Source organism: Dromaius novaehollandiae, chromosome 34 (assembly GCF_036370855.1).
Source record: "Dromaius novaehollandiae isolate bDroNov1 chromosome 34, bDroNov1.hap1, whole genome shotgun sequence".
Classification (NCBI taxonomy): Eukaryota; Metazoa; Chordata; class Aves; order Casuariiformes; family Dromaiidae; genus Dromaius; species Dromaius novaehollandiae.
In genome coordinates, this window is record NC_088133.1 from 829375 (window position 1) to 855677 (window position 26303).

General features: G+C 73.9%; 3 protein-coding genes across 4 annotated transcripts; 2 read left to right on the forward strand and 1 right to left on the reverse strand.

Annotated features, from left to right (window-relative positions):
• The first annotated feature begins 1413 nt into the window (after window positions 1-1413).
• On the forward strand, window positions 1414-6622 carry SPRED3 (sprouty related EVH1 domain containing 3). The gene is made up of 5 exons (XM_064502989.1): window positions 1414-1680; window positions 3132-3306; window positions 3971-4139; window positions 4746-5065; window positions 5951-6622. Exons 2-5 carry the CDS (start codon window positions 3136-3138, stop codon window positions 6509-6511), a joined length of 1221 nt encoding a protein of 406 aa, XP_064359059.1. The 5' UTR covers window positions 1414-1680; window positions 3132-3135; the 3' UTR covers window positions 6512-6622.
• Window positions 6623-8950: 2328 nt separating this feature from the next.
• FAM98C (family with sequence similarity 98 member C) lies at window positions 8951-12912 on the forward strand. Its single transcript, XM_064502990.1, has 7 exons — window positions 8951-9031; window positions 9952-10046; window positions 10150-10271; window positions 10376-10459; window positions 10887-11003; window positions 11731-11892; window positions 12652-12912. Exons 1-7 carry the CDS (start codon window positions 9006-9008, stop codon window positions 12775-12777), a joined length of 732 nt encoding a protein of 243 aa, XP_064359060.1. The 5' UTR covers window positions 8951-9005; the 3' UTR covers window positions 12778-12912.
• A 71-nt stretch (window positions 12913-12983) lies between these two features.
• On the reverse strand, window positions 12984-24897 carry RASGRP4 (RAS guanyl releasing protein 4). 2 transcript variants are annotated; one of them, XM_064503031.1, is made up of 17 exons: window positions 24803-24897; window positions 23688-23866; window positions 22510-22615; window positions 22334-22396; window positions 21350-21481; window positions 20167-20323; window positions 18978-19151; window positions 18164-18280; window positions 16336-16611; window positions 15684-15764; window positions 15512-15607; window positions 15104-15186; window positions 14869-15013; window positions 14737-14773; window positions 14247-14348; window positions 14012-14178; window positions 12984-13133 (listed from the first exon to the last, which is right to left on the reverse strand). In XM_064503031.1, the coding sequence occupies exons 1-17, from the start codon at window positions 24823-24825 to the stop codon at window positions 12999-13001; spliced, it is 2073 nt and encodes a 690-aa protein (XP_064359101.1). In that variant the 5' UTR covers window positions 24826-24897; the 3' UTR covers window positions 12984-12998. The 2 variants fall into 2 exon arrangements, with proteins under 2 accessions (XP_064359101.1, XP_064359102.1); XM_064503032.1 differs by lacking the exon at window positions 18164-18280.
• Between the last annotated feature and the right edge of the window lie 1406 nt (window positions 24898-26303).

The window sequence follows — 26303 nt, forward strand, 5'->3', positions numbered from 1 at the left end:
CTGGGCGCTGACGGAGCCGAGGCCGTCGAGGACGCGGGCCGCCTCGGCGGGTGACGGAGTGGGTGGCACCGGCACCTCGAGCTCCCGCGGTCCCTCCAGCGCCGCTGGGCCCAGGCGGCCGAGCGGCTCCTCCCGGGCGCTGGCAGCCTCCGGCTGCGGCTGGCAGAGGCCCCCGGGCGCCGGCGGCTCGTCCCGGCGCCCCGAGGCCGTGACGATGGGCTGCCCCTGGCGCGGCTCGATGGCCAGCTGGCCGAGGACGCTGGAGACCTCCTGGGCGACCGTCCCCCAGCTCCAGGCGGGCGCCGCGGGGTTGCGGGTGCCGGGGGGGCCCGGGGCGGCCCGGCCGCGGCTGCGGCCGCGGGGCAGCACCTTCTTCCAGCGCCGCCGGCCGGGCTCCCCCAGCGCCCGCGGGCTCCAGGCCGCCGCGCTCGGCCCCCCCGTGCCGCCCCACTCGGCCCCCGGGGACGGCGACGGCGACGCCGGGCAGCTGCCCTCGCCGGGCTCGGCGGCCGCCCGCGGCGGTGACGATGACGGCGGCGGCGCGAAGGGCTGGCGGAGGCCCCCTGCCAGGGCCGGCGGCCCCCCGGGGCTGGCGAAGGGTTTGGGCTCGGCCCCGGCGAAGCCCGGTGCCGTCTCCGACTGCGCGTTGCCCATCTCCGCGGCGGCGCGCGGGGGGGGCTGAGCGCGGGGGGTGGGTAACTGCCTGCAGCCCCTGGGGCGAGGGGATTCTCTAGTGTCTCGTATAGGGGTTGGGCCGCCCTGCTGCGAGGGGGCAGCCCGGCTTCCCCTTCCGCCCCCCCCCCCCTGCTCCCATGGCGCTGGTGGGGAGGGGGATGCTCAGCAAGGGGAAACTGAGGCACAGGGTGGTGCCCCCCCCCAACCACCCCCCTTCCCCTCTGGTCCCAGCACCCCCTTAATGCCCCCAGCCCCCTTCCCCCTCCCTGCTCCTCTGCACCCTCGTGGCCCCTGGCCCCCCCGGCCCCCTGTGCCCCCCCCCAGTCCCACAGCCCCCCTTGGCCCCCGAGTCGCTTTGCCTCCCCGGTCCCCTGCACCCCCTAACCCGGCCGGGACCCCCCCAGCCCAGTTCACCCCCTTGACCCCCTGCATCTCCTGCACCCCCAGTGCCCCCCCACGTCCCCTTAGTCCCCTGCACCCCCATTGCTGCCCCGCACCCCCATTCCCCACCCCACACCCCGAGTGCCCCCCCAGCCCTTCTCCCCCCTGCACCCCAATGCCCCCCCCGGCTCCCCGGCCCCCCATTGCCCCCCCGCACCGCCATCGCCCCCCACCCCCGCTCCCCCCGGCCCCCCGCACTCACCCGCGGCCCCTCCGCGGGCAGCCGCGCCTGGGAACGGCCGCAACGGCCGCGGTTGGGGGGGGGCGGAACGTGCCCCCCCCGCCGCTCCCCCCCCCGCCGGGGCGCGCCGGGGCGGAGGGACCCAGGCGTCCGGCGGCCGCCGCACCGGGGGAGGCGGCGGCGGCGGAGGAGGCGGCGGCGGCGGCGGCGGGGGGGGCAGCGCTCCCGTCTCCCCCCCGTCTCCTTCCCGGGGCCCCCCCCGCCGCCTCCCCGGCCCCCCCCGCCGCACCGGGGCATTAGGACCAGGCGGGAGCGCGGCGCCGCCGGTTGCAGCTCGGCTCGGGCTCCGCCGGCTCTGCCCAGCCTCGCCCGCCGCCGCCGTGGTCAGTGGGGCCGGGGGGGGCACCGGGCCGGGGGGGGGACCGGGCGCGGGGGGGGCCGGGGGGGCCGCGCGGCCGGGGCGCACCCTCTTTCCCCGGGGGGGGGGACCCGCTTCCCCGAGGGAGGGACCCGTCCGTGCTGGGGGGGGGGGGGGCGCCGGGCGGGGGGCACCCGTTTTCTCCGGGGGGCACCCCCGTATTTTCCGGGGGGGTCCGCTGCCCCCCCATGCTGGGCCCGGGCGCGCCGGGACCCCCTTTTCCCACGGAGACCCCCCTTGTTGCGGGGGGCGCCCCGTTTCCTCGGTGGGGGGGGTCCCCGCGGCCCCCCCATCCCCGGCCGGGCGCGCCGCGGCCCCCCTTTTCGGCGGGGACCCCCCCTTTTCCGCGTGGACAACCCCTTTCCGGGGGGGACGCCCCATTTTCCCCCCGAGACCCCCTATTCCCCGAGGACGGGGGGGGCCGACTGCCCCCCCGCGGCGTGGGCTCCCCGTGGACCCCTTCCCCGGGGGGGCCCCGCTATTCCGAGGGGGGGACCCCCTTTTCCAGGTGGGGGGGCCCCGGCTGCCTTCTCCCCACCCCCCGCTGGGGCCGGGGGCGCGCGGGGCGGAGAGGGTGGGTTTTTCTATGAATGAACGCGCCCCCCCCCCCGCCGTGCCCCTCGCCCCCCTCCCGGGGCACGCGCCGTGTTTGTGAATGAGCGTCCGGAGCCATTCATAAAACCGGGGGGCGGAGGGGGAGCCGGGCCGCGCGCCCCCCGGGGGGGGCGGGGGGCAGAAGAGGGGGTGAGGGGGGGGCGAAGGGGGCCTGGCCCTGCCGCCCCCCCCGCCGTGCCCCCCTCCCCCACCCCGTTGTTTATGGCAGGGACAAAGCCCCGGGTCACGTGCCCCCCCCTCCCCATTCACAAAAATCCCGGCCCCATTGAGGGCTGCGGGGAGGGGCGCGGGCCGGGCCCCTCTCCCCCAGCCCGGGCCTGGGGGGGCGCGGGGGGGTGCAGAGGGGCCCCCCACCCCGGGGGGGGGGGTCTCTGCTCCCCCCGCCACCCTGCCTCCCCTCCCCTCCCCAGCACACCGCCGTTTGCCATGGCAACGCGTGGTGATGTCACGGAGCCGGGGCGCGCGCGCGGGGGGCCACCGGGCCGCCTGGGGGGGCCACCGGGACGCCTGGGCCCGAGCCCCCGCGCTGGGCCCCGGTGCCCGGAGCCGGACGCCTGGGTCGGGGCCCGGTTCGGCACGGGGGGCGGCGGCCGGGGCGGCGAGGCCTGGCGCTGGCGGTGGGGCCTGGCGCGGGGCCCCCCCGGGTGCCGTGTCACCCCCCCGAGGCGGGGAACCCGTGGGGGGTCGGCGGTGCTGCCGCCAGCCCCACGCCGCCAGGCCGGGGGCCGGGGGCCGCGTGGGCGCCCACCCCGCGACGGCCGCCCCGTGACGGCGGCCTTGCCCCCCCCCGGGCCCCCCCAGGTACATGCTTCGGGTGCGAGCCGTGGTGATGACCCGAGACGACTCTAGCGGGGGCTGGGTGCCGATGGGCGGCGGGGGCCTGAGCCACGTCACGGTCACCAAGGCCCGGCGGGCCGAGGACGGCGCCCGGCACCGGCAGTACCTCATCTGCGGGGAGCGCCTGCGGGACCAGACCGTGAGCGGGGGCCCGGGGGGGCCGCGGGGGCGACGGGACGGGGCGCGGGGGACGGGGGGTGTTTGGGGACCGGGTGCTGGGGACGGGGCTGTGCTGGGGGTCAGGGTGCAGGGGGACAGGGTGCAAGGGACCAGGGCTGTGCTGGGGGTCAGGGTGCTGGGGGACGGGGGGACACGGTGCAGGGGGACGGGGGCTGTGCAGAGGGACGGGGGACAGGGGGACAGGGTGCTGGGGACGGGGCTGTGCTGGGGGTCGGGGTGCAGGGGGACGGGGGGACAGGGTGCAGGGGGCCAGGGGCTATGCAGAGGGATGGGGGACAGGGGGGCAGGGTGCTGGGGACGAGGGCTGTGCTGTGGGGACAGGGTGCAGGGGGCCAGGGGCTATGCAGAGGGATGGGGGACAGGGGGGCAGGATGCAAGGGACCAGGGCTATGCTTGGGGGACAGGGCGCTGGGGACGGGGTCTATGCTGGCGGGACGGGGTGCAAGGACTGGAGCTGTGCTTGGGGGTCAGGGTGCAGGGGGACGAGGTGCAGGGGACGGGGCTGTGCTTGGGGGTCAGGGTGCAGGGGGACGGGGTGCAGAGGGGCTGGGGTGCCAGGGACCAAGGTGCCGGGGCCGGGGTGCTGGGGAGAGGGTGCCAGCGCGTCCCCCCGCCCCCCCCAGCCCATCCTGGAGTGCGCGGTGAAGCGGGACCTGGTGTACAACAAGGTGAACCCCATCTTCCACCACTGGAAAGTCGGCGAGAGCAAGTTCGGCCTCACCTTCCAGAGCCCCGCGGACGCCGCGGCCTTCGAGAGGGGCGTGCAGGGCGCCCTGGAAGCGCTGGCCGCAGGTGGGCGCGGGCGGGGGGACACCGGGGAGCTGCGGGGAGCCCCTGCTCCCTCCCACCGCCCTGGGTGCTCTGGCTGGAGCTGGGGCGCTTGGGGGACCCGGGTGCGTGGGGACATCAGGGTGGATGTGATGACAGGGGGAGCGTGGGGATACCGGGGTGCATGGGGACACCGTGGGGCAGGGGGACACCAGGGGACACCGTGGGGCAGGGGGGGACCTGGGGAGCACGAGGATACCAGGGTGCATGGGGACACCGTGGGGCATGGGAGGACCTGGTGATGCCAGGATGCATGGGGACAATGTGGGGCACAGGGACATTGGGGTGCATGGGGACAGTGGGGTGCACGGGGACACCATGGGGCATGGAGGGACCTGGGGATCCCGGGGACACCGGGATGCATGGGGACACTGTGGGGCACAGGGACACCATGGGGCATGGAGGGACCTGGGGCTCCTGGGGACATGGTGGGGCATGGAGGGACCTGGGAATCCCGGGGACCCTGTCACGCCTGGGGGCCCCCAGACCCCCTTTTCCCGGTGTCCCCAGGCGCGGGGCTCTGTGTCCCCACGGCCTCCCCATCTCACCCTGCCCTTCTCCCCCCCGCAGGCTCCCCATCCTCTTCCTCCTCCTCCTCCTCGTCGTGCTCCTCGGCAGGGGACGCAGGGGACGCGGCGGCGCTGAGCCGGGGCTCGGCACCGGAGCCGGCCGGCGCGTCCCCTCCGGCGTCCCCGTGCCCGCCGCCGGCGTCCCCCTGCGCGTCCCCCCGCGCCCCCGCCGCCCGCCCCGCCGCCCGCCCGGAGATGCTGCCCGCCCTCGTCACCATCGTCACCAGCGAGTCCTCGGCCAGCGGCTACGGCCGGGCGCCCGCCGCCGAGGCCTTCGGCTTCGGCACGGCCCCGGGGGCCGGCAGCCTGCCAGCCGCGCAGGTGGGCACCGCGCCGGGGGGACCGGTCCCCCTTGGGGGTCTCGGTCTGGTTTCGAGGTCCCAGCTCGGGGTCCTGGTTCGGGGTCCCAGCTCGGTTTCGAGGTCCCAGTTTGGTTTCAAGGTCCCAGCTTGAGGTCCTGGTTTGGGTGCCAGGTTCCAGTTTGGGGTCCCAATTCGGTTTGGGGTCCTGGTTTGAGGTCCCAGTTCAGGGTCAAGTTTGGGGTCCCAGTTTGGGTGCCAGGTCCCAGTTCAGGGTCCTGGTTTGGGATCCCAGAATCCAGGACTGGGGTCCCAGTCCCAGTTTGGGGTCCTGATTTGGGACCCCAATTGGGAGGATCCCAGCGGGGGGTCCCAGTTGGGAGGTTCCTGGTGTGGGGGGGTCCTGTTCAGGGGTCACTGGTCTTGGGGGGCAGTGTCCCCATTGGGAGGAGGGGTCCCCATTTGGGGTGTCCTGGTTGGGGGTCGCTGGTTGGGAGCTCCCGGTTGGGGGGTCCCATTGGAGGGTGCCAGTCAGGGGGTCCCATTGGGGGGGGTCCCATTGGGGGGGTCCCATGAGGGGATGCCAGTCAGGGGGTCCCATTGGGGGGGGTCCCAGTCGGGGGGTCCCATTGAGGGGGTCCCATTGGGGGGGTCCTATTGGGGGATGCCAGTTGGGGGGTCCCGCAGGGGGGGTCCCATTGAGGGGGTCCTATTGGGGGGTACCAGTCGGGGGGTCCTGCAGGGGGGTCCCATTGGGGGGTGCCGGTTCGGGGTGGTCCCACAGGGGGGTCCCATTGGGGGGTGCCGGTTCGGGGGGTCCCATTGGGGGGGTCCCGCTGGGGGGGTCCCCGGGGGGGGTCCTGCCGGGGGGCAGTGGCCGCCGGTGACGCCGGGGGCCGGGGCGCAGGCGCTGCCGCTGCAGGAGGCCGAGGAGCTGGAGACGCTGCCGCCCTGCAAGGAGCCGGGGGCCGCGCGGGGCTACGAGGACTACCGGCGCGCCGGGGCGGCCGGCCGGGGCGGCAGCACGGCCACGATGGCCTCGGCGACGGCCCGCGTGCGCTTCGAGAAGGCCGCCGAGGCCGCCAAGGGCTCGCCGTCGTGCCGCATCCACGGCGCGGCCGAGGCGCCGTCGCGCTGCGTCTACTGCCGGGACGTCTTCAGCCGGGAGGAGAACGGGCGCGGGCAGTGCCGGGACGCGCCGGACCCGGCGGGCCGCTGCGTGCGCCGCCTGAGCTGCCTCTGGTGCGCCGAGAGCCTCCTCTACCACTGCATGTCGGACGCCGAGGGCGACTTCTCGGCGCCCTGCTCCTGCGACCGGGGGCACCCGCACTGCTGCGCCCGCTGGCTGGCACTGGCCGCCCTGGCGCTGCTGGTGCCCTGCCTCTGCTGCTACCTGCCGCTGCGCGCCTGCCACTGGTGCGGCGGCCACTGCGGCTGCTGCGGCGGCAGGCACAAGGCCGTGCGGTGAGCCAGCCCCCCCGCCGCCGCCGCCGCCGCGCGCCCACCCCCCCGGGCCGCCGGCGCACGGACCCCCTGGGCCGCCGGTGCACGCCGGGGACCGCGGTGCTGCACGGACGGTGTGGGGTGCTGGTGCACGCCGGGGACCGCGGCGGTGCACGGACAGCGTGGGGTGCTGGTGCACGCCGGGGACCGCGGTGCTGCACGGACGGCGTGGGGCACCGGTGCACGCCAGGGACCACGGTGGCACATGGACGGTGTGGGGCACCAGCGCGCATCAGGGACCACGGCGGTGCGTGGACGGTGTGGGGTGCTGGTGCACATCGAGGACCACGATGGTGCACAGACGGCGTGGGGCACCGGTGCACGTTGGCACAGGGACCCCGGTGGTGCAGGGACAGCGTGGGGCACCGGTGCACATCAGGGACCACGGTGGCACACGGACGGCGTGCGGCACCGGTGCACGTTGGCACAGGGACCCCGGTGGTGCAGGGACAGCGTGGGGCACCGGTGCACATCGGCGCCCTGGCAGCACGCGGACTCATCGCGGCACCGGTGCGCACCGGCACGGGGACCCGTGTGGTGCACAGACGCCGCGTGACATCGGGGACAGCGGCATGGGGACGCTGGTGGGGCCCGGGCTCCTCGTGGCACCGGCGTGTGACGGCACCAGGACCCCAGTGTGCACAGGCGCCGCGTGAGGCGGTGGGACAGCGGTACGGGGACCCCGACGTCGCACGGGTGCTGTGGGGCACTGGCAGATGGTGGCACGGGGTCCCCGACATTGCACGGACTCCTTGTGTGACACCGGCGGATGGTGGCACGGGGTCCCCGACATTGCACGGACAGGATGCGGCACCGGCGGGTGCTGGCACGGGGACCCTGGTGGCGCACGGACCCCGTGTGACACCGGCAGAAGGTCCCTGCGGCACCGGCACACGTGGACGCGGGTCACACGGCAGCGCACGGACCCTGTACGCGTGACCCACACGGGATCTCCCTGCCATTGCTACATGGACCCACGTGGGATCCCCTGGTGCCACCAGGACAACACGGCATCAGCACAGGATCCCCCTGCCGCCACACGGGATCCCCCTGCCGCAAGACGGATGCACGTGGGATCTCCCTGCCGTTGCTACATGGACCCACACGGGATCCCCTGGTGCCGCATGGACCCACACGGGATTCCCTACTGCCACCAGGACCACATGGTATCGGCACAGGATCCCCCTGCCGCGACACGGACCCGTACAGGATCCTGCTGCCACCACATGGATGCGCATTGGATCTCTCTGCCGCTGCCACACGGGATCCCCTGGTGCCACCAGGACCACATGGCATCAGCATGGGATCCCCCTGCCGCAACACGGACCCACACGGGATCCTGCTGCTGCCACACGGACCCACATGGGATCCCCTGGTGCCACATGGACCCACACGGGATCCCTCCACCACCGCTACATGGACCCACATGGGATCCCCTGGTGCCACCAGGACCACATGGCATCAGCATGGGATCCCCCTGCCACCGCTTGGATGCACATGGGATCCTGCTGCTGCCACATGGACCCACACGGGATCCCCTGGTGCCACATGGACCCACACGGGATCCCCCCACTGCTGCACAGACCCACACGGGATCCCACCGCTACAACACGGAGCCACATGGGATCCCCCACCGCCACATGGGATCCTCCTGCCACCACCACACGGACCCACACGGGATCTCTCACCACGGCAACACGGACCCACACGGGATCTCTCACCACCGCAACACGGACCCACACGGGATCTCCCCACCGCCGCAACACGGACCCACACGGGACCCCCGGTGCCCCACGGATCCCCCCGGGATCCCCCCACCGCCACAACACGGATCCACCCGGGCCCCCGCCCCCCACGCGCACCGAGCGGGGGGCTCAGCCCCCCCCCATTTATTTATCCACGGAATTAATTTATGTTAATTTATTCACCGGGCGCCGGGGCCCCTCCCCCCCGGCCCGGTTGTTTATCGGCTCTGGGGCCGCGGCCGGGCCCCTCGCCGCCGTCCTGCCTGTGTAATTAACGCGGGTTTTAATGACGGGGGGGGGGGATAAACACCCGCCCCCCCCGCCGTGCGTCGTCATTAAACCGCAGCGACCGTCAGCAGCGCCCGGGCCCTGCTTCCGCCCCGCCCCCGCCCGGGCCCTGCTCCCTGATTGGCGGGGGCGCGGGTGAGAAGGCCCGCGGGGCGCGCTGATTGGCCGGCCGTCTCGGCGAGGCGGGCGCTGGCGGCGGGGGGCGGTGCTCAGCGGCGGGGGCGCGGCCCCGAGGCGAAAGGCTCGGTCTGATTGGCTGGCGGAGGAGGCGGAAGTGGAGGTGGGCGGGCGGTGATACCGAAAGCAAAGCCCTGATTGGCGCGGCGCCCATTGGGTCGGAGGAAGGCTCGCCCTCCCGGCGGGAGCCAATCGGAGCGGGGCAGGGGCGGGGCCCGCCCGCGCAGGCGCAGTGAGGGGAAGGCGTGCATGGGGGAGCCTGGGGCTGAGGAGGGGTGAGGGGGGCCGGGGGGCGGCTGTGGGGGGCTATAGGGGCCCTGGGCGGGTTATAGGGGCCCTGGGCGGGTTATAGGTGGATACGAGGGGGCTATGGGAGGGTATGAGGGGCTATAGGGGGCCTGGAGGAGGGTTATAGGGATCTTGAGTGGCTTATAGGGGGGATAGGAGGGGATTATAGGGGGGTTATGAGGGGCTATAAGGGGCTATAGGGGGCCTGGAGGGGAATATAGGGGATTATGAGGGGCTATAGGGGGCCTGGACAGGTTATAGGGGGTTTATAGGGGATTATGAGGGGCTATAGGGGGCCTGGAGGGAGTTTTAGGGGTCCTGGGCAGGTTATAGGGGGTTATGAGGGGCTATAGGGGCTCTGGGTGGGTTACAGGGGGGTTATGAGGTGCTATACGAAGCCTGGAGGGAGTTATAGGGGGCTTGGGGACTATATGGGGGCTATGAGGGGCTATAGGGAACCAGGAGGGGGATGTAAGGGGATTATAGGAGACCTGGAAAGAGTTATAAGGATCCTAAACAGGTTATAGGGGGGGGTCATGAGGGGCTATAGGGGGCCTGGGTGGGTTATGGGGTTATATGGGGGTTATGGGGTTTTTCGATGGGGTTATAGGGAGCCTGGGGGGGATATAAGGGCCCTGAGAAGGCTATATGGAGATTATGGGGTGCCTGGGGGGGGCTGTGGGGTGCCTGGGGGACTATAGGGGATCTTAAGAGGTTATTGGGGGGGGTTAGGGGGCCTAGGGGGGGTAGGGGGGTTATAGGGGCCTGGAGGGGGGTTAGGGGAGGTTATAGGGGGCTGTGAGGGTGTTTTAGGGGGCTTATGGGGTGCCCGAGGGGTTATGGGGGTTGTAGGGCCGTACGGGGGGGGTTAGGGGGATGTGGGGGCTCCCTGACCCCCTCCCCCCAGGGCCCCCCCGAGTGAGGTGGCCCCGGCAGTCGGGGGGGGCTGCGCTTGCCTCGGGGACCCCGACGTCCAGGGGGACCCCGACACCCCCCTTCCCGGTGAGCGGGGCCGGGGGAGTTGCAGGGGGGCGGGGGGGTGCACGTGGGGGGCCCTGGCGTCCGGGGGGCCCCGGCGTCCGGGGCTGAGGCCGTGCGGGCGCAGGTGACGCCGAGGCGGAGGCCCTGCAGCGCGAGGCCGCGTGCCGCGAGCTGGCCCTGATCCGGGGGGCCCTGGCGCTGCCCCCCCCCGGCCCCGGCGACCCCCTGGGGGACATCGTGGCCAAGGTGAGCGCGCGTCGTCCCCCTTCCCCGGGTGACACCGGTCATGTCCCCTCCCCCCCCGCCCTGGGGACACGGAACCCCCCAGGTGACATCACCCCCCCTCGCAGGTGACATCGGTCCTGTCCCAGCTGCCCCCTGACTCGCCCTCCCTGGCCCCCCTCCTGCGGACACCACTGACCCCCCGGCAGTGGGTAGGTGGGGCCGGACGCCTGGGCCCCCCCGGCCGCGGGGTCTGGGGGGGGTGGGGGCTGCGTCCCGGACACCTGGGCCCCCTCTGGCCGCGGGATCTGGGTGGGGGTGGGGGCTGCGTCCCGGACGCCTGGGCCCCCTCTGGCCATGGGGTCTGGTGGGGGTGGGGGCTGCGTCCCGGACGCCTGGGCCCCCCTGGCTGTGGGGTCTGGGGGGGGTGGGGGCTGCGTCCCGGACGCCTGGGCCCCCCTGGCTGTGGGGTCTGGGGGGGGTGGGGGCTGCGTCCCGGATGCCTGGGCCCCCTCTGGCCATGGGGTTTGGGTGAGGTGGGGGCTGCGTCCTAGATGCCTGGGCCCCCCCGGCCGCGGGGTCTGGGGGGGGTGGGGGCTGCGTCCCGGACGCCTGGGCCCCAGCCGCCGCTCTGCGCAGGAGGTGCTGGGGCGGCTGGCGGCGGCGCTGGGCGCCGAGTACGAGTGTCGCCGGCGGGTGATGGTGACGCGCTGCGAGGTGACGCTGGCCTCCTTCCTGGGGGCCGCGGGGGCCAAGGTAGGGGGCGGGGCCCCGGGCCGGATGCCTGGGCCCCCCGTGGGCTGGGATCCCTGGGACCCCACTGGGGGGGCTGGGGGCTGCCCGGATGCCTGGGCACCCCGCGGGCTGGACCCCTGGGACCCCATGGGGGGGGCTGGGGGCTGCCCGGACGCCTGGGCCCCCCGCGGGCTGGACCCCTGGGACCCCATGGGGGGACTGGGAGCTGCCCGGACGCCTGGGCCCCCTGCATGCTGGGACCGTGGGACCCCATGGGGGGGGCTGGGGGCTGCCCGGATGCCTGGGCCCCCTGTGGGCTGGACCCCTGGGACTCCATGGGGGGGGCTGGGGGCTGCCCGGACGCCTGGGCCCCCCGTGGGCTGGACCCCTGGGACCCTGCTGGGGGGGCTGGGGGCTGCCCGGACGCCTGGGCCCCCCGCAGGCTGGACCCCTGGGACCCCATGGGCTGGGGTGGGGGGTCTGGGGGCTTGGGGGGGGGTCTGGCTTGGGTCAGGGTGTGGAGGGTGGGGTGCCAGGACACCTGGGCCCCTGGGTGATGTGGGGGTCCTGGGGGGGTGTCTGCCCGGACGCCTGGGCCCTGGGTGATGTGGGGGTCCTGGGGGGGGGTGTATGGGCTGGTTTGGAGGGGGAGTTTTCCAGGACTCCTGGGTGATGGGGGGGGGGGTTATGGGCTGGTCTGGGGGGGGTCCGCCCGGACGCCTGGGCCCCGGGTGACGCGGTGCCCCAGGCCAGCGAGGCGGCGGCGGTGTGGGGGGCGCTGGCCCGGCTGCGGCAGGCGGCCGCCCGCCCCCCCCCGGGGCTGCCCCACGTCCTGGCAGCCCGGCAGGACGCGTCGCGCCTGGCCCCCACCAGCGCCGGCACCACCCGCACCCCCTGCGCCCTCAACCAGGTACCGCCGCCCCCCCCGGGGTCCCCTGGCCCCCCAGTACCCCCCCGGCCCCCCAGTATCCACCTGGGACCCCACCAACCCCTCCAGCGACCCCAAACCTTCCCAGACCCCCCCTAGACCCCCAGTACCCACCTGGGACCCTGCCAACCCCCCCAGTGACCCCAAACCTTCCCAGACCCCCCCCAAACCCCCACCAAGGGTCCCCCAGACCCCCCTGGGCCCCCCCGATTCTCCCCAGATCCCTCCTAACTCCCCCCCCCAGCTCCCTCTTGAGCCCCTATGGGCCCCCCAACCCCCCCGGGCCCCCACTGGGGTCCCCAGGACTCCCTGGCCCCCTCCAAAACTACCTTGGCCCCCCCCAGGGACCCCAAATGTCTCCAGACCCCCCCAAATCCCACGTGCCCTCCCAAATTCCCCCAGGGACCCTGGGCCCCCCCTTGGGGCACCCCAAGGACCTCAATCATCCCCAGACCCCCCCCCCAAGACTCCCCTGGGGCCCCCAAACCTCTGTGAACCCCCCAAAGCCTCTATGACCCCCCCCAGACCCCCCACAAATCTCCCCAACAGCCCCAGGGCCCTGGTGCCCGTGGCCCCCCCCCCCGGCAGGGCTGACGGGGGGGCTGTTCCCAGGGGGGGCAGTTTTGGGGGTGGATCCCTGGTTTTGGGAGGGGGTTGCGGGGGTGTCACTGGGATTGGGGGGGGCTTGGGTTTGGGGGAGGGGCTGGTCCCTAACAACCCCCCCGTATTGTCCCCCCCCAGGTGATGATGGGGCCGGTGCCGGACCGGGGGGGCCGCCCCGGGGAGCTGGAGCCCCCCATGCGCCCCTGGGAGCCGCGGCGGCAGGGGGGCAGCCGCCCCCCCCGGGGCCGGCGGAAGCGGCGCTGAGCCCCCCCCTCCTTCCCGGACGCCTGGGCCCCTCCCGGAGCCGGCGGTGGAGGTGGGCCGGACACCTGGGCCCCCTCTTTGGGGGGGGGGGGCAGATTTACCCAGCTGTGACATTAAAATGTGTCCCCCCCCCCACCAAGCTGTCCTCGTGCGAGCGTGTCGGCGCGGGCCCAGGCGTCCGGGGCAGCAGGAGCCGGAGGCGGTGGTGGGGGGGGACCCCTTTATTCGGGGGGGGCGCCGGGGCCGGGCTGCAGGCGCAGGGCCCCCAGGAGCGGGGGCAGCGCCGCCGCCCCCCCCGCGGCCCCCCCCGCCGCCGGCCGCAGCCGCCGGTTCTCCTCCAGCAGCCGGTCGCGCTCCTGCGAAGGGGGGCAGCGGCGTCAGCGTCAGCGCGGGGGGCTCGCGCGGGGCCTTGCACGACGGCCTTGCACGCGGCACGGGGCCTTGCACGGGGCCTTGCACGGGGGCCTTGCACGCGGCACGGGGGCCTTGCACGGGGAGCTCGCGTGTGGCACGGGGGCCTCGCACGGGGCCTTGCACGAGGCCTTGCACGCAGCACGGGGGCCTTGTCCGAGGGCCGTGCAACAGGGGCTTCTCAGGGGGCCTCGCACGAGGGCCTCGCACGGGGGACCCACATACGGCCTCGCACGTGGCACGAGGGTCCCAAACGGGTGCTGCACAGGGGGGTGCGTTTTACGCACGGGCCTTGCACGTGGCACAGCGACCTCGCACGAGGGCCTTGAACAAGGGCCTTTTACGCGGCCCCTGCGAGTTGCCCGGGGTCTCGCACGAGGGCCTCGCACGTGGTGCCAGGGTCTTGCACGAGGGCCTTGCACATGGTCTGTGGGCCTTGCACGAGGGCCTCGCACATGGTCCATGGGCCTCGTACGAGGGCATCGCACATGGCACAAGGGTCTTGTACAAGGGCCTTGCACGTGGTCCACGGGCCTTGCACGAGGGCCTTGTACGTGCCACAAGGGCCTTGCACGAGGGCCTCACACGTGGCACAAGGGTCTTGCACGAGGGCCTTGCATGAGGGCCTTGCACATGGTCCATGGACCTTGCACATGGTCCATGGACCTCGCACGAGGACCTTGCACGTGGCACCAGGGCCTTGCACAAGGACCTTGCACGTGGCACCAGGGCCTTGCACGAGGGCCTTGCACGTAGTCCACAGGCCTTGCACGAGGGCCTCGCACATGGCACGCGGGTCTCGCACGAGGGCCGGGGCGCTCACCTCCCGCAGCTGCGCCAGCTGTGCCAGCAGCGCGGCGGTGCCGGCGGGTGCCGGCGGCTCCGTCTGGGTCCCGGCGTCGCGGCGGGCTGCCCGGGGGCTGCCGCCCTCGGCGAAGACCTCTTCCTCCCCCTCCTCCTCCTCCTCTTCCTCCTCATCCTCGCTGTCGCCTGCGCGGGAGGGGGTTGAGCAGGGCGGGGGGCGCCGGGGGGGGGGCCGGGGGCCGGGGGGGGCTCACCTGAGCTGGGGTGGGGGGCGGGCGGCCCCCCCGCGGGGAAGCGGCTCCTGCACTCGGCCTCCGCCAGCTCCCGGCACTGCTTGTGGCAGCTGGTCCCGCAGCCTGGGGGGCGGGGGGGGGCCTTGCACGCACGGGGGGGCCTCGCACGCGCGGGGGCCTCGCACGTGGGGGGCCTTGCATGCACAGGGGGGCCCCAGCACGCGCACGGGGTGCTTTGCACGTGCAGGAGGCACTTTGCACACCCAGGGGCACCTTGCACACGTGGGGAGCCTTGCACGTGCAGGTGCACCTTGCACGCACGGGGATGCCTTGCACGTGCAGGTGCACCTTGCACACATGGGGATGGCTTGCAGGTGGGGGGCACCTTGCACGTGCAGTGGGGCCCTTACACGCCCAGGGAGTCTTGCACGTGCAGGTGCACCTTGCACGCACAGGGATGGCTTGCACGTGTGGGGCACCTTGCACACGTGGGGAGCCCTTGCACACTTACCCCGGCAGCGGTAGCCCTGCTTGGAGACGCCCCAGAGCTGGGGAGAGAGGGGGCAGCGTGAGCGGGGGGGCGCGAGGAGCGGGGGGTGTGCAAGGGGCCGGGGGGGCGTGCAAGGGGCGGGGGGGCACTCACGAAGCCGTTGCACGCCTGGCAGAACGTGGGCTTCTTGAACGTGGCCTGGCGGAAGTCGTGCGAGCGGCCGAGCTTGGCGAAGGCGGCGTTGGCGTCGGCGCGCGCCGGGCACGAGGCCGCCTCGGGGTGCGGGAAGGGCCCCTCGCTGCGGGGCGCCGTCAGCGGGGCCCAGGCGTCCGGGCCCCCCCCCGCCCCCCCCCCCCGCCTCTGCGGGGCCCCGGCGTCCGGCGCTCACCCGTCCTGCTCGGCCGCCGCCTTCGCCAGGTCGTCGCCGGAGACGTGGCCGCGCCGCTCCGCGTCGGGGGGTGGGAACACGGACTGCGGGCGGGGGCACGCGTGTGTGCAACACCCCCCCGGCACCGTTGCACGACGGCCCTCAGCTTGGGCTCCCGTCGTGCACGTGCCCCGCTGCACGCTCGCCGTGCATGGGCCCCTTTGCACACTGGGCACGCTGGCTGTGCACCCCCCCTTGCACACTGGTGCATGTCCCTTTGCACGCTGGCTGTGTGCACACCCCTTGCACGCTGGTTGTGCATGCAGCTTTGCACACCAGCTCTGCACGTGCCCTCTTGCACGCTGGTTGTGCACATACCCCCTTGCACGCCAGTCCCGCCCGCCCCGGTGCCCGCTCTTGCACACTCACCTCCAGCGTCTGCGGCACGTGGTGGCCGGCGGCGGGGCGCGGGGGGGTGGCGGGGGCCCAGGCGCTCTCGGCGGGGGCCTTGCCGGGCGCGGGGGGCTGCGGGGGGCAGCGTCAGCGGGGGGGTCCCGGTGCCCCCCGCCCCCCCCCCCGGCGCCCCCCCCCCCCCGCTCACCAGGGCCCTGGGGCACCGCGGCTCCCGCGCGTGCGACAGCTCGTACAGCTCCTCCTCCGTGTAGAAGAGGTCGAGGGAGAGCTGGGGGGGGACGGGGCTCGCACGGGGGCTCGCACGGCCCTGCCCCTGCACACCCAGCCCTTGCACACCCAGCCCTCACACGTGCCCCTGCATGCACACCGCTGCGCAGTGCACGCGCATCCCTCGCACGCTCCCTTGCATGCACAGCCCTGCCCCTTGCACACCCACCCCTCACACACTCCCCTGCACGCAGCCCCCTGCCCATTGCACACCCATCCCTTGCACACCCCCTTGCATACAGCCCCATGCCCCTTGTGTGCATGCCCTGGCCCCTTGCACACCCATCCTTGCACACTCCCTTGCACGCAACCCGCTGCCCATTGCATGCACAGCCCTGCCACTTGCACAGCCCCCTGCATGTAGCCCCCTGCCCCGTGCACACCCCATCCTTGCACGCTCCCTTGCACGCAACCCGCTGCCCATTGCATGCACAGCCCTGCCACTTGCACAGCCCCCTGCATGCAGCCCCCTGCCCCTTGCACACCCACCCCTTGCACACCCATCCCTTGCACGCTCCCTCGCATGCTACCCACCGCCCACTGCATGCACGCCCCCGCCCCGGCCCACTCACGGCGAGCAGGCGGAGGAGGTGGGGGTCGGCGCGGAAGGGGGGGGCCAGGCGCTGCAGCGCCCGCAGGTCCAGCGCGTGCTGGTAGAGGCCGTGCAGCTTGGGCAGGTTGAGGCGGCCGCCGGGCAGGCGTCCGGGCAGCGCCGCGTCCAGCGCCGCCAGGTCCTTGAGGTGCACGGCCAGCAGCGGCAGGCGGAAGCCGCGGCAGGCGCCGAAGGCCCGCCGGTACGCCCCGAAGTTGCCCCGCGCCGACACCAGCTCCGCCATGGCCCCCAGCGCCTGCGCCCGGGCCGCCCCGCTGCGTCACGCCCGCTGCCCAGTGCGCCCAGTGCGCCCAGTGCCGCCCCGCTGCGTCACGCCCGCTGCCCAGTGCTCCCAGTGCAGCCCCGCTGTGTCACGCCCGCTGCCCGGTGCGCCCAGTGCTCCCAGTGCCGCCCCGCTGCGTCACGCCCGCTGCCCAGTGCTCCCAGTGCAGCTCCGCTGCGTCACGCCCGCTGCCCGGTGCGCCCAGTGCGCCCAGTGCCGCCCCGCTGCGTCACGCCCGCTGCCCAGTGCTCCCAGTGCAGCCCCGCTGTGTCACGCCCGCTGCCCGGTGCGCCCAGTGCTCCCAGTGCCGCCCCGCTGCGTCACGCCCGCTGCGCCCAGTGCGCCCAGTGCCGCCCCGCTGCGTCACGCCCGCTGCCCAGTGCGCCCAGTGCCGCCCCGCTGCATCGCGGCACCGTGCGCCCAGTGCGCCCAGTGCTCCCAGTGCCGCCCCGCTGCGTCACGCCCGCTGCCCAGTGCGGCCAGTGCCGCCCCGCTGCGTCACGCCCGCTGCCCGGTGCTCCCAGTGCCGCCCCGCTGCGTCACGCCCGCTGCCCAGTGCGCCCAGTGTGCCCAGTGCAGCCCCACTGCGTCACGCCCGCTGCCCAGTGCTCCCAGTGCGCCCAGTGCCGCCCCGCTGCATCACGGCACCGCACGCCCAGTGCACCCAGTGCTCCCAGTGCTCCCAGTGCCGCCCCGCTGCGTCACGCCCACTGCCCAGTGCTCCCAGTGCAGCTCCGCTGCGTCACGCCCGCTGCCCAGTGCACCCAGTGCGCCCAGTGCCGCCCCGCTGCGTCACGCCCGCCGCCCCGCGCGCCCAGTGCTTCCAGTGCAGCCCCGCTGCGTCACGCCCGCTGCCCAGTGCGCCCAGTGCACCCAGTGCTCCCAGTGCCGCCCCGCTGCGTCACGCCCGGTGCCCAGGGCGCCCAGTGCAGCCCCATGCGCCCAGTGCGCCCGGTCGTCCCAGTGCTCCCAGTGGTCCCAATGCAGCCCTGCTACGTCCCAGCACCGCGCAGCCCCGCACACCACCCAGTGCACCCAGTGCTCCCAGTGCAGCCCCACGCATCCCAGTGCAGCCCAGTGCTCCCAGCACATCTCAGTTCCCCCTGCCATGCAGCCCAGTGCCCCCAGTGCAGCCCATGCAGCCCAGTGCTCCCAGCACACCTCAGTGCCCCCCATGCAGCCCAGTGCCCCCAGTGCCCCCCATGCAGCCTTGTGTAGCTCAGGCAGCCCAGTGCTCCCAGCATGGCCCAGTGCCCCCATGCAACCCCCAGTGCATCCCAGTGCTCCCCATATATCCCAGTTCCCCCAGTGCATCCCAGTGCTCCCAGGACACCCCAGTGCCCCCCATGCATCCCCGAGTCTCCCAGTTCATCCCAGTAACCCCCAGCACCCCCTCTAGCCCCTTCCAACGCTCTCCCAGTCCCTCCCGGTACCCTCCAGGGCCTCTCGGTCTCTCCCAGTGCCCCCCAGGACCCGTCCGCCGGCCTCCCAGTGCCCCCAGTGCCCCCAGTGCCCCCAGCCCCACCTTGGCCACCTCGGGGGGCAGCAGGGCCTGGGTGTCCTTGAGGCGGGAGATGGAGCTGTGGCAGAGCCCCCCCACCACCGCCATCAGCGTGTTGAAGTTCTGCAGCTCCCGCAGCTTCTGCGGCCGGGCCCAGGCGTCCGGGTGAGCCGGGACCCCCGGCCCCCCCGTGCACCGCGCACCTCCCCATCCCCCTTGCACACCCTGTGCTCCCGCGTGTCCCCGTGCCCCCTTTCCCCTTGCACGCCCCGAACCCCTTGCACACGTCAGGCCCCTTGCACGTCCTCTGTGCCCCTCACACGTCCCGTGTCCCCCCTGCCCCTTGCACAGCCCCGTTCCCCTTGTGTCCCCTGTGCCCCTTGCACGTCTCCAGGCCCCCTGCACGCCCCAAAGCCCCTTGCACGCCCTGAAGCCCCTTGCACACTCCGAAGCCCCTACACATCCCTGTGCCCCCTGTGCCCCTTGCACGCCCTGTGCCCCTTGCACACCCCAAAGCCCCTGCACACCCCATGCCCCTTGCACATCCCTGTGCCCCCTGTGCCCCTTGCACGTCCCGGTGCCCCTTGCACACCCCATGTCCCTTGCACGTCCCTGTGCCCCCCATGTCCCCTGCACGCCCTGTGCCCCTTGCATGTCCCGGTGCCCCTTGCACACCCCGTGCCCCTTGCACGTCCCTGTGCCCCCCATGTCCCCTGCACACCCTGTGCCCCTTGCATGTCCCGGTGCCCCTTGCACACCCCGTGCCCCTTGCACGTCCCTGTGCCCCCCGTGCCCCTGGCAGGCCCCCGGCCCGGCCCCGGCGGGCGGCGCGGCGCACCTGGGTGAGGCGGGTGAGCTTGGCGACGACCTCGGCGCGCTGCGGGGCCGTGGGGCGGCTCAGCACCATCAGCTGCACCCACTGGCAGACGCCGTTGCAGAGGGCCACGGCCCGCTCCAGCGCCGGGCTGCCCTGCGCGCCCCCCCGCTGCACGTAGCGCCGGCAGTCCTGGCCCTGGCGGCAGCCGTCAGCCCCCGCCGGGCCCCCCCGGCCCCGCGGCACCCACAAATGCACCCGCCCCTGCACCGCGGCACCCCCCGCTGCACCCACTGCACCCAGAAATGCACCACGGGACCCCTTAGTGCACCCGCAGCACCCACAAATGCACCCGCAGCACCCACAAATGCACCGCGGGACCCCCCGCTGCACCCGCAGCACCCACAAATGCACCCGCAGCACCCACAAATGCACCGTGGGACCCCTCAGTGCACCCACAGCACCCACAAATGCACCCGCAGCACCCAGAAATGCACCGCGGGACCCCTTAGTGCACCCGCAGCACCCACAAATGCACCCGCAGCACCCACCCGTGCACTGTGGGACCCCTTAGTGCACCCGCAGCACCCAGAAATGCACCCGCAGCACCCACAAATGCACCCACAGCACCCAGAAATGCACCAAGGGACCCCTTAGTGCACCCACAGCACCCACAAATGCACCCACAGCACCCACCCGTGCACTGTGGGACCCCTCAGTGCACCCACAGCACCCACAGATGCACCCACAGCACATGTCAGGGCACCCCACTGCACCCCACAGCCCTGCGGCACCCCTCTGTGCACCCACAGCACCCCTAAATGCACCCATAGCACCCCTAAATGCACCCACAGTGCACCCACAGCACCCCTAAATGCACCCGCAGCACCCACTCATGCACCCCACAACCCTGCAGCACCTGTGCTCCCAGCTCACGTGCACCCCTAAATGCACCCACGGCACCCATAAATGCATCTGCAGCACCCAGAAATGCACCCGCAGCACCCATAAGTGCATGCACAGCGCCCTTAAATGCACCCACAACACCCCTCTGTGCACCCCACGGCACCCCTCCACGCGCTGCCCGGCCTTGCAGCACCCGTCTGTGCCTTGCACGGCGCTCGTGTGCCACACCGCCCTCCGCACCCGTGCGTTGCACCCGCGCGTGCCCCCGCCGCCCCGTGCACCCGTGGGGCCCCGGCGCGCGGCTCACCGAGAGGCGGCAGAAGGCGCGGTGCTCGAGGCAGCTCAGGTGCTCGGCCAGCTCCGCCGCGTCCAGGTGGTCGAAGAGCAGCGAGAGCTTGCGCTTGGGGCTGCCGCCCGGCGCGCCGGGCCGCCGGGGCCGCGGCGGGCTCAGCCGCCCGCACACCCTGCGCACACGCGCGTGCACAGCCACCGGGCGCGGCCGCCGCCCCCCCCCCGCGCCGCCCCTGCGCGTGCACAGCCCGTGCAGGCCTTGCGCACGCGTGCGAGCAGCCCCCGTGCACGGCCCATGCACACGTGCAGCCCCTGTGCACGGCCTGCGCACACGCGTGTGCACAGCCCCTGTACGCAGTTGGCTTTTGCACTCGCACAGCCTCCGTGCACGGCCTGCTCACACGCCCATACACAGCCCCTCTGCACAATCGGCTTTTGCACACGCACAGCCTCTGTGCGTGGCCTGCTCGTGTCCCCATGCACCCACAGTTGTGGCCCTCGTGCATCCATGCTCGTGCACCCAGTGCACCCACACTTGTGCCCCCGTGCACCCACAGTTGTGGCCCCCACGCACCCGTGCTCGTGCACCCACGCTTGTGCCCCCACGCACCCACACTTGTGGCCCTTGTGCACCCACGCTTGTGCCCTCATGCACCCACACTTGTGCCCCCGTGCACCCACAATCGTGGCCCCCGTACCCCCAAGCTCGTGCCCCCCATGCACCCACACTCGTGCCCCCCCATGCTCCTGTGCTCGTGCTCCCCGTGCACCCACGCTTGTGCCCCTCGTGCACCCATGCTTGTGCCCCCATACCCCCCCCGTGTCCCCGCACTCGTGCCCCCCATGCACCCATGCTCCTGCCCCCCGTGCACCCCCCGTGCCCCCCCCCACGGTGCCCTTACGCGGGGCGGGTGTCGAGCAGGCGGCCGTGGCCCTCGCGTCCCTCGTGCACCCCCCCATGCCCCCCGTGCCCCCCCCGTGCCCCCCCACGGTGCCCTTACGCGGGGCGGGTGTCGAGCAGGCGGCCGTGGCCCTCGCGTCCCTCGTGCACCCCCCCATGCCCCCCGTGCCCCCCCCGTGCCCCCCCACGGTGCCCTTACGCGGGGCGGGTGTCGAGCAGGCGGCCGTGGCCCTCGCGTCCCTCGTGCACCCCCCCATGCCCCCCGTGCCCCCCCCGTGCCCCCCCGCGGTGCCCTTACGCGGGGCGGGTGTCGAGCAGGCGGCCGTGGCCCTCGCGTCCCTCGTGCAGCGCCGCCCGCCGCAGCTCGCCCACCGCCTCCTCCAGCGCCGGCTCCAGCCGAAAGGCCTCGGGGTAGTGGGTGACCCAGTGCCTGCGCCCGCCGCCCCGGCGTCACCCGGGCACGGGCAGGGGACGCGGCAGGGGACACCGGGAGGGGACACGGGCAGGGGACATGGGCAGGGGACGTGGGCAGGGGACATGGGCAGGGGACGCAGGCAGGGGACACGGGCAGGGGACATGGGCAGGGGACACGGGGCGGAAGGACACGGGGAGGGGACATGGGCAGGGGACACAGAGAGGGGACACGGGGTGAGAGGACATGGGGAGAGGAAACGGGCAGGGGACATGGGGCAGGGGACCTGGGCAGGGGATGCGGGAAGGGGACACGGGGCAGGGGACGCGGGCAGGGTACGCGGGGAGGGGACACAGGGAGGGGACATGGGCAGGGGACGTGGGCAGGGGACACAGGGCGGGAGGACATGGGCAGGGGACGCGGGGAGGGGACGCAGGGAGGGAACACAGGGAGGGGACATGGGGCAGGGGACACCGTGCAAAACAGGGGATCCGGGATGGAGGACAGTGCACGCGGGACGGGGACCTGGGATGCAGATGGGGACCTGGGATGCGGACGGGGGACTCGGGATGGAGAGTGGCACACAGGGGACGGAGACCTGGGATGCAGACAGGGGACCTGGGATGGAGGGTGGCACATGTGGGACGGGGACCCGGGATGCAGATGGGGACCCGGGATGGAGGGTGGCACTCGCAGGATGGGGACCTGGGATGGGGGGCATCACATGGGGGACACGGGACGCAGGATGGGGATGCCAGGCAGGGGCTGGGGGACAGGGGACACAGGCCGGGGACACGGGCCGGGGCAGGGGCTGGGGGACACGGGCCGGGGACATGGGACACGGGCAGGGGCCGCGGGCCAGGCCCTCACCGGACGAAGAGGCAGACGCGCAGCGCCCTCTCCTCCTGCCCGGCCCGGGAGGCCTCCTGGTAGGTGGCTCCGAGTTAAGGGTCCTCGCGTGCAGGGACCCAGGCGTCCGGCCCCCCCACCCCGCCGGGGACCCAGCCCCCCAGCCCCCCCGGGGCCCAGGCGTCCGGGCAGGATATATGGCGAGGAGGCGGCGCGCCAGCTCGGCCGAGGGCACCACCCAGCTGTGCACCGTCAGCGTCATGTCCACCGTGTACTCGCCGCGGCGCAGGCGCCCGTCCAGGTCTGCGGGCGACGCGGCGGCGGTGACGGGGGGGTCCCCGAGGCATGGGGGGCCCCGAGGGAGGGGGGGATCCCAGGGATGGGGGGTCCCAGGGGATGGGGGTCCCCGAGAGATGGAGGTCCCCAAGGGATAGGGGGGCCCCGAGGGATGGGGGGTCCCAGGGGATGGGGGGTCCCCGAGAGATGGAGGTCCCAGGGGATGGGGGTCCCCGAGAGATGGAGGTCCCTGAGGCATGGGGGGCCCCGAGGGAGGGGGGGATCCCAGGGATGGGGGGTCCCAGGGGATGGGGGTCCCCGAGAGATGGAGGTCCCAGGGGATGGGGATCCTCAAGGGATGGGGGTCCCCGAGGGATGTGGTCCCAGAGGATGGGGGTCCCTGAGGGATGGGGCACCCAGGGATGGGGGTCCCTCAGGAATGGGGGGTCCCAGGGGATGGGGGGTCCCCGAGGGCTGGGGGTCCCAGGGGATGCTGTTCCCAGGGGGACGTGGTACCCCGGGGATGCAGGTCCCAAAGGATGCGGTACCCAAGGGACGGGGAACCCAAGGGATGCTGCGCCTAGGAGGGACGCTGTGCCGGGGGGGGACGTGGTACCCAGGGGACGTGGTACCCAGGGGACGTGGTAGCCAGAGGGATGTGGTACCCAGGGGATGTGGTAGCCATGGAGATGTGGTACTCAGGGGATGTGGTACCCAGGGGATGTGGTAGCCATGGAAACATGGTACCAAGGGGATGTGGTACCCCGGGGATGTGGTACCCTGGGGAGATGCTGTGCCCAAGGTGATGCTGTGCCCAGGGAGATGCGGTACCCCGGGGATGGTGTACCCGAGGGATGCGGTACCCGAGGGATGCGGTACCCCGGGGATGGGGTACCCCAGGGATGCGGTACCCAGGGGGATGCTGTGCCCAAGAGGATGTGGTACCCAGGGATGTGGTACCCTAGGGATGCTGTGCCGGGGGATGCAGTACCCCAGGGATGCTGTGCCAGGGGGATGCTGTGCCCAGGGGATGCTGTGCCTGGGGGGGCGGGGTGGGGGGTCACGCTTTCGCGCTGCCGGCGCCCCGTCCCCCCCTCACCGAAGGCGTCGAGACACTGCTCGAGGAGCTGGTCGAGGCTGCAGGCCTGCGGCAGCTCGCCCAGCCCCGCGCTGGCCATGGCCTGGCTGATCTCGCGCGGCGTCGGGCAGGTCATGCGCCGCCGGCAGGGCCGCCGCGCCTGGGCCCCCCCCGGCCCGGGACCCTCGCCCCGGGGCTTCCTGCAACACAGGGACCCAGGCGTCCGGGCGCTCCCCGCGCTGCGCCCCGGGCCCTGCCGCCCGCGGGGACCCAGGCGTCCGGGGCGTCTCCGGCCCCCGGCCCCGGCGGCGGCACTTCCCCTCCCGGCCCCTCTTGCCCAACGCTCTTCCGGGGCAGCGGCTCCGAGGCCTCCAGGGAGGGACCCAGGCGTCCGGGGCTGCCCTCCGCCCCCGTCCCCTGACGCAGCTGGGGGGACCCAGGCGTCCGGGGCTGCCCTCCGCCCCCGTCCCCTGACGCAGCCAGGGGGACCCAGGCGTCCGGGGCTCCCCCCCGCCCCCGTTCCCCTGCCGCAGCCGGTGGGGGGGCCCAGGCGTCCGGGCAGAGGCCCTGGGGCTGGGGCAGGCCACGGGGGCTGGGCAGGTCCCACACTGGGGGCAGGACTGGGCCCAACCGGGAAGCTGGACTGGTCCCAGTTGGGGGGCAGAGCTGGTCCCCGTTGGGGGCACAGCCTGGTCCCAGTTGGGGGGCCGGACTGGGCCCAGTTTGGGACCTGAGGCGGTTCCATTGTGGGACACGGCCTGGCTCCAGGGAGGGTAGGGAGGAGGATGGGGACAAGGGGACCAGGATGGGGACAGGGACCAGGACAGGGACCAGGACAGGGACAGGGATGGGGACAAGGACCAGGTGGGACAGGGATGGGGACAAGGACCAGGACAGGAACAGGGACAGGATGGGGACAGGGACCAGGACAGGGATGGGAACAGGGAGAGGGATGGGGACAGGGATGGGGACAGGGATGAGGACCGGGATAGGGATGGGGACCAGGACAGGGATGGGGACAGGGATCAGGATGGGGACAGGGACACAGCCAGGGTCAGGATGGGGACAGGGCTGGGGCCGGGGGACAGGAGGGGGCCGGGGGGCACCGGGGGGGGTCCCAGGTGCCAAGCACCCACCTCTTGCTCTCGCGGCGGTCCATGACGGGGGGGGGGCCGGGCTGGGGGCCGGTGGCCCCCGCGCCGCCGCCGGGGCTGAGGCAGGAGGAACTCGGTGCGCGGGTGGGGGTGAAAAAGGAACTGCCGTGCGTGTGATGTCAGGCCGGACGGGGCGCGTGTCACCCAGCGCCCGCCACCGCCGGGGAGGGGACCCAGGCGTCCGGGAGCCCGGCCCCCCCCCCGCCTCACCCGCCCAGGGCCCAGGCGTCCTGCCCCCCCGTCTCAGCACCCTGCACCTCCATCTCCCCCCTCCCCCCGCCCCCGGCACCGAGGGCCCAGGCGTCCGGGCTCCCACCCCTCCTGCTGGAGCTGCCAGACGTTGCTGCCCCGGGGGGAGGGCCCAGGCGTCCGGGGGGACCGGCTAGGCTGCGTGGCCCCATAGACGGCCAGCCCCATTGGGGACCCCCCCCACACACCCCCTTGGGGACCCCCCACCCCATTGCTGAGACCAGGGACCCCCAGCACCACCCCTGCCCCTGGGACCCCGGTGCTGTGGGGCATTGTGCCGTGGGGCAGCCCTGTGCTGTGGGCCCCTGTGCCGTGGGGCCCTGCGCCGTGGGTCCTGTCCCCGCGCCGTGGGTCCCTGCGCCGTGGGACACCCCAGGCCGTGGGTCCCTGCGCCGTGGGTCCCGTCCCCGCGCCGTGGGTCCCTGCGCCGTGGGACACCCCAGGCCGTGGGTCCCTGCGCCGTGGGTCCCGTCCCCGCGCCGTGGGTCCCTGCGCCGTGGGACACCCCAGGCCGTGGGGCCCTGCGCCGTGGGTCCCGTCCCCGTGCTCAGCCCCGCTCCGGGGAAGGAGGAAGGAAGGAAGCGAAGGCGGTTCGGGGCGGCCGGCCGGGGGGGGCCGGGGGGGCCTGGGGGGCTGGCAGGACCTGGGGGGACTTGGGGGGACCTGGGGGGCCAGGGCTGGGGGGGGCAATGGGGCCGGGGCCCGGCGGTGGGGGGACTTGGGGGTCTGGGGTCCCCCCCCAGCAGCTGTCCGGCCCCTCACGGCCGGGGGCAGCGAGGACACCGGGGGGGGGCTGTCCCCGCGTCCCCATGTCCCCATGTCCCCGTGTCCCCCCCTGCTCCCCCCAGCCCCACAGGTGGCAGCAATAGGGGTGATTGCGCCCAGCTGCCTCGTTAGCACCGAGGTGATTAATTGGGGGCAGCTGGGGGGCCCAGCCCTGGGGGAGGGGGGCAGCTGGGCTCCCCCCCACCCCGGTGGAGAGGTCCAGAGCGAGCAGCCGGCCGGGACGCCTGGGCCCCCCCGGACGCCTGGGCCCCCCCGCCGCCGTGTGTCAGGACGCCGGGAGCTATTTCTGGCCCGTGAGCCGGGGGGGGGGCGGTTAGAGCAGGAAAGGGTGCTCGGACGCCTGGGTCCCTCCCCCCTCCCCCCTCCCGCCCGGACGCCTGGGTCCCTCTGCCCCGCTGCCACCGCCGGGACTCCTGACCCCCCCCCCCCCCCCCGCTGTGCTTGCACC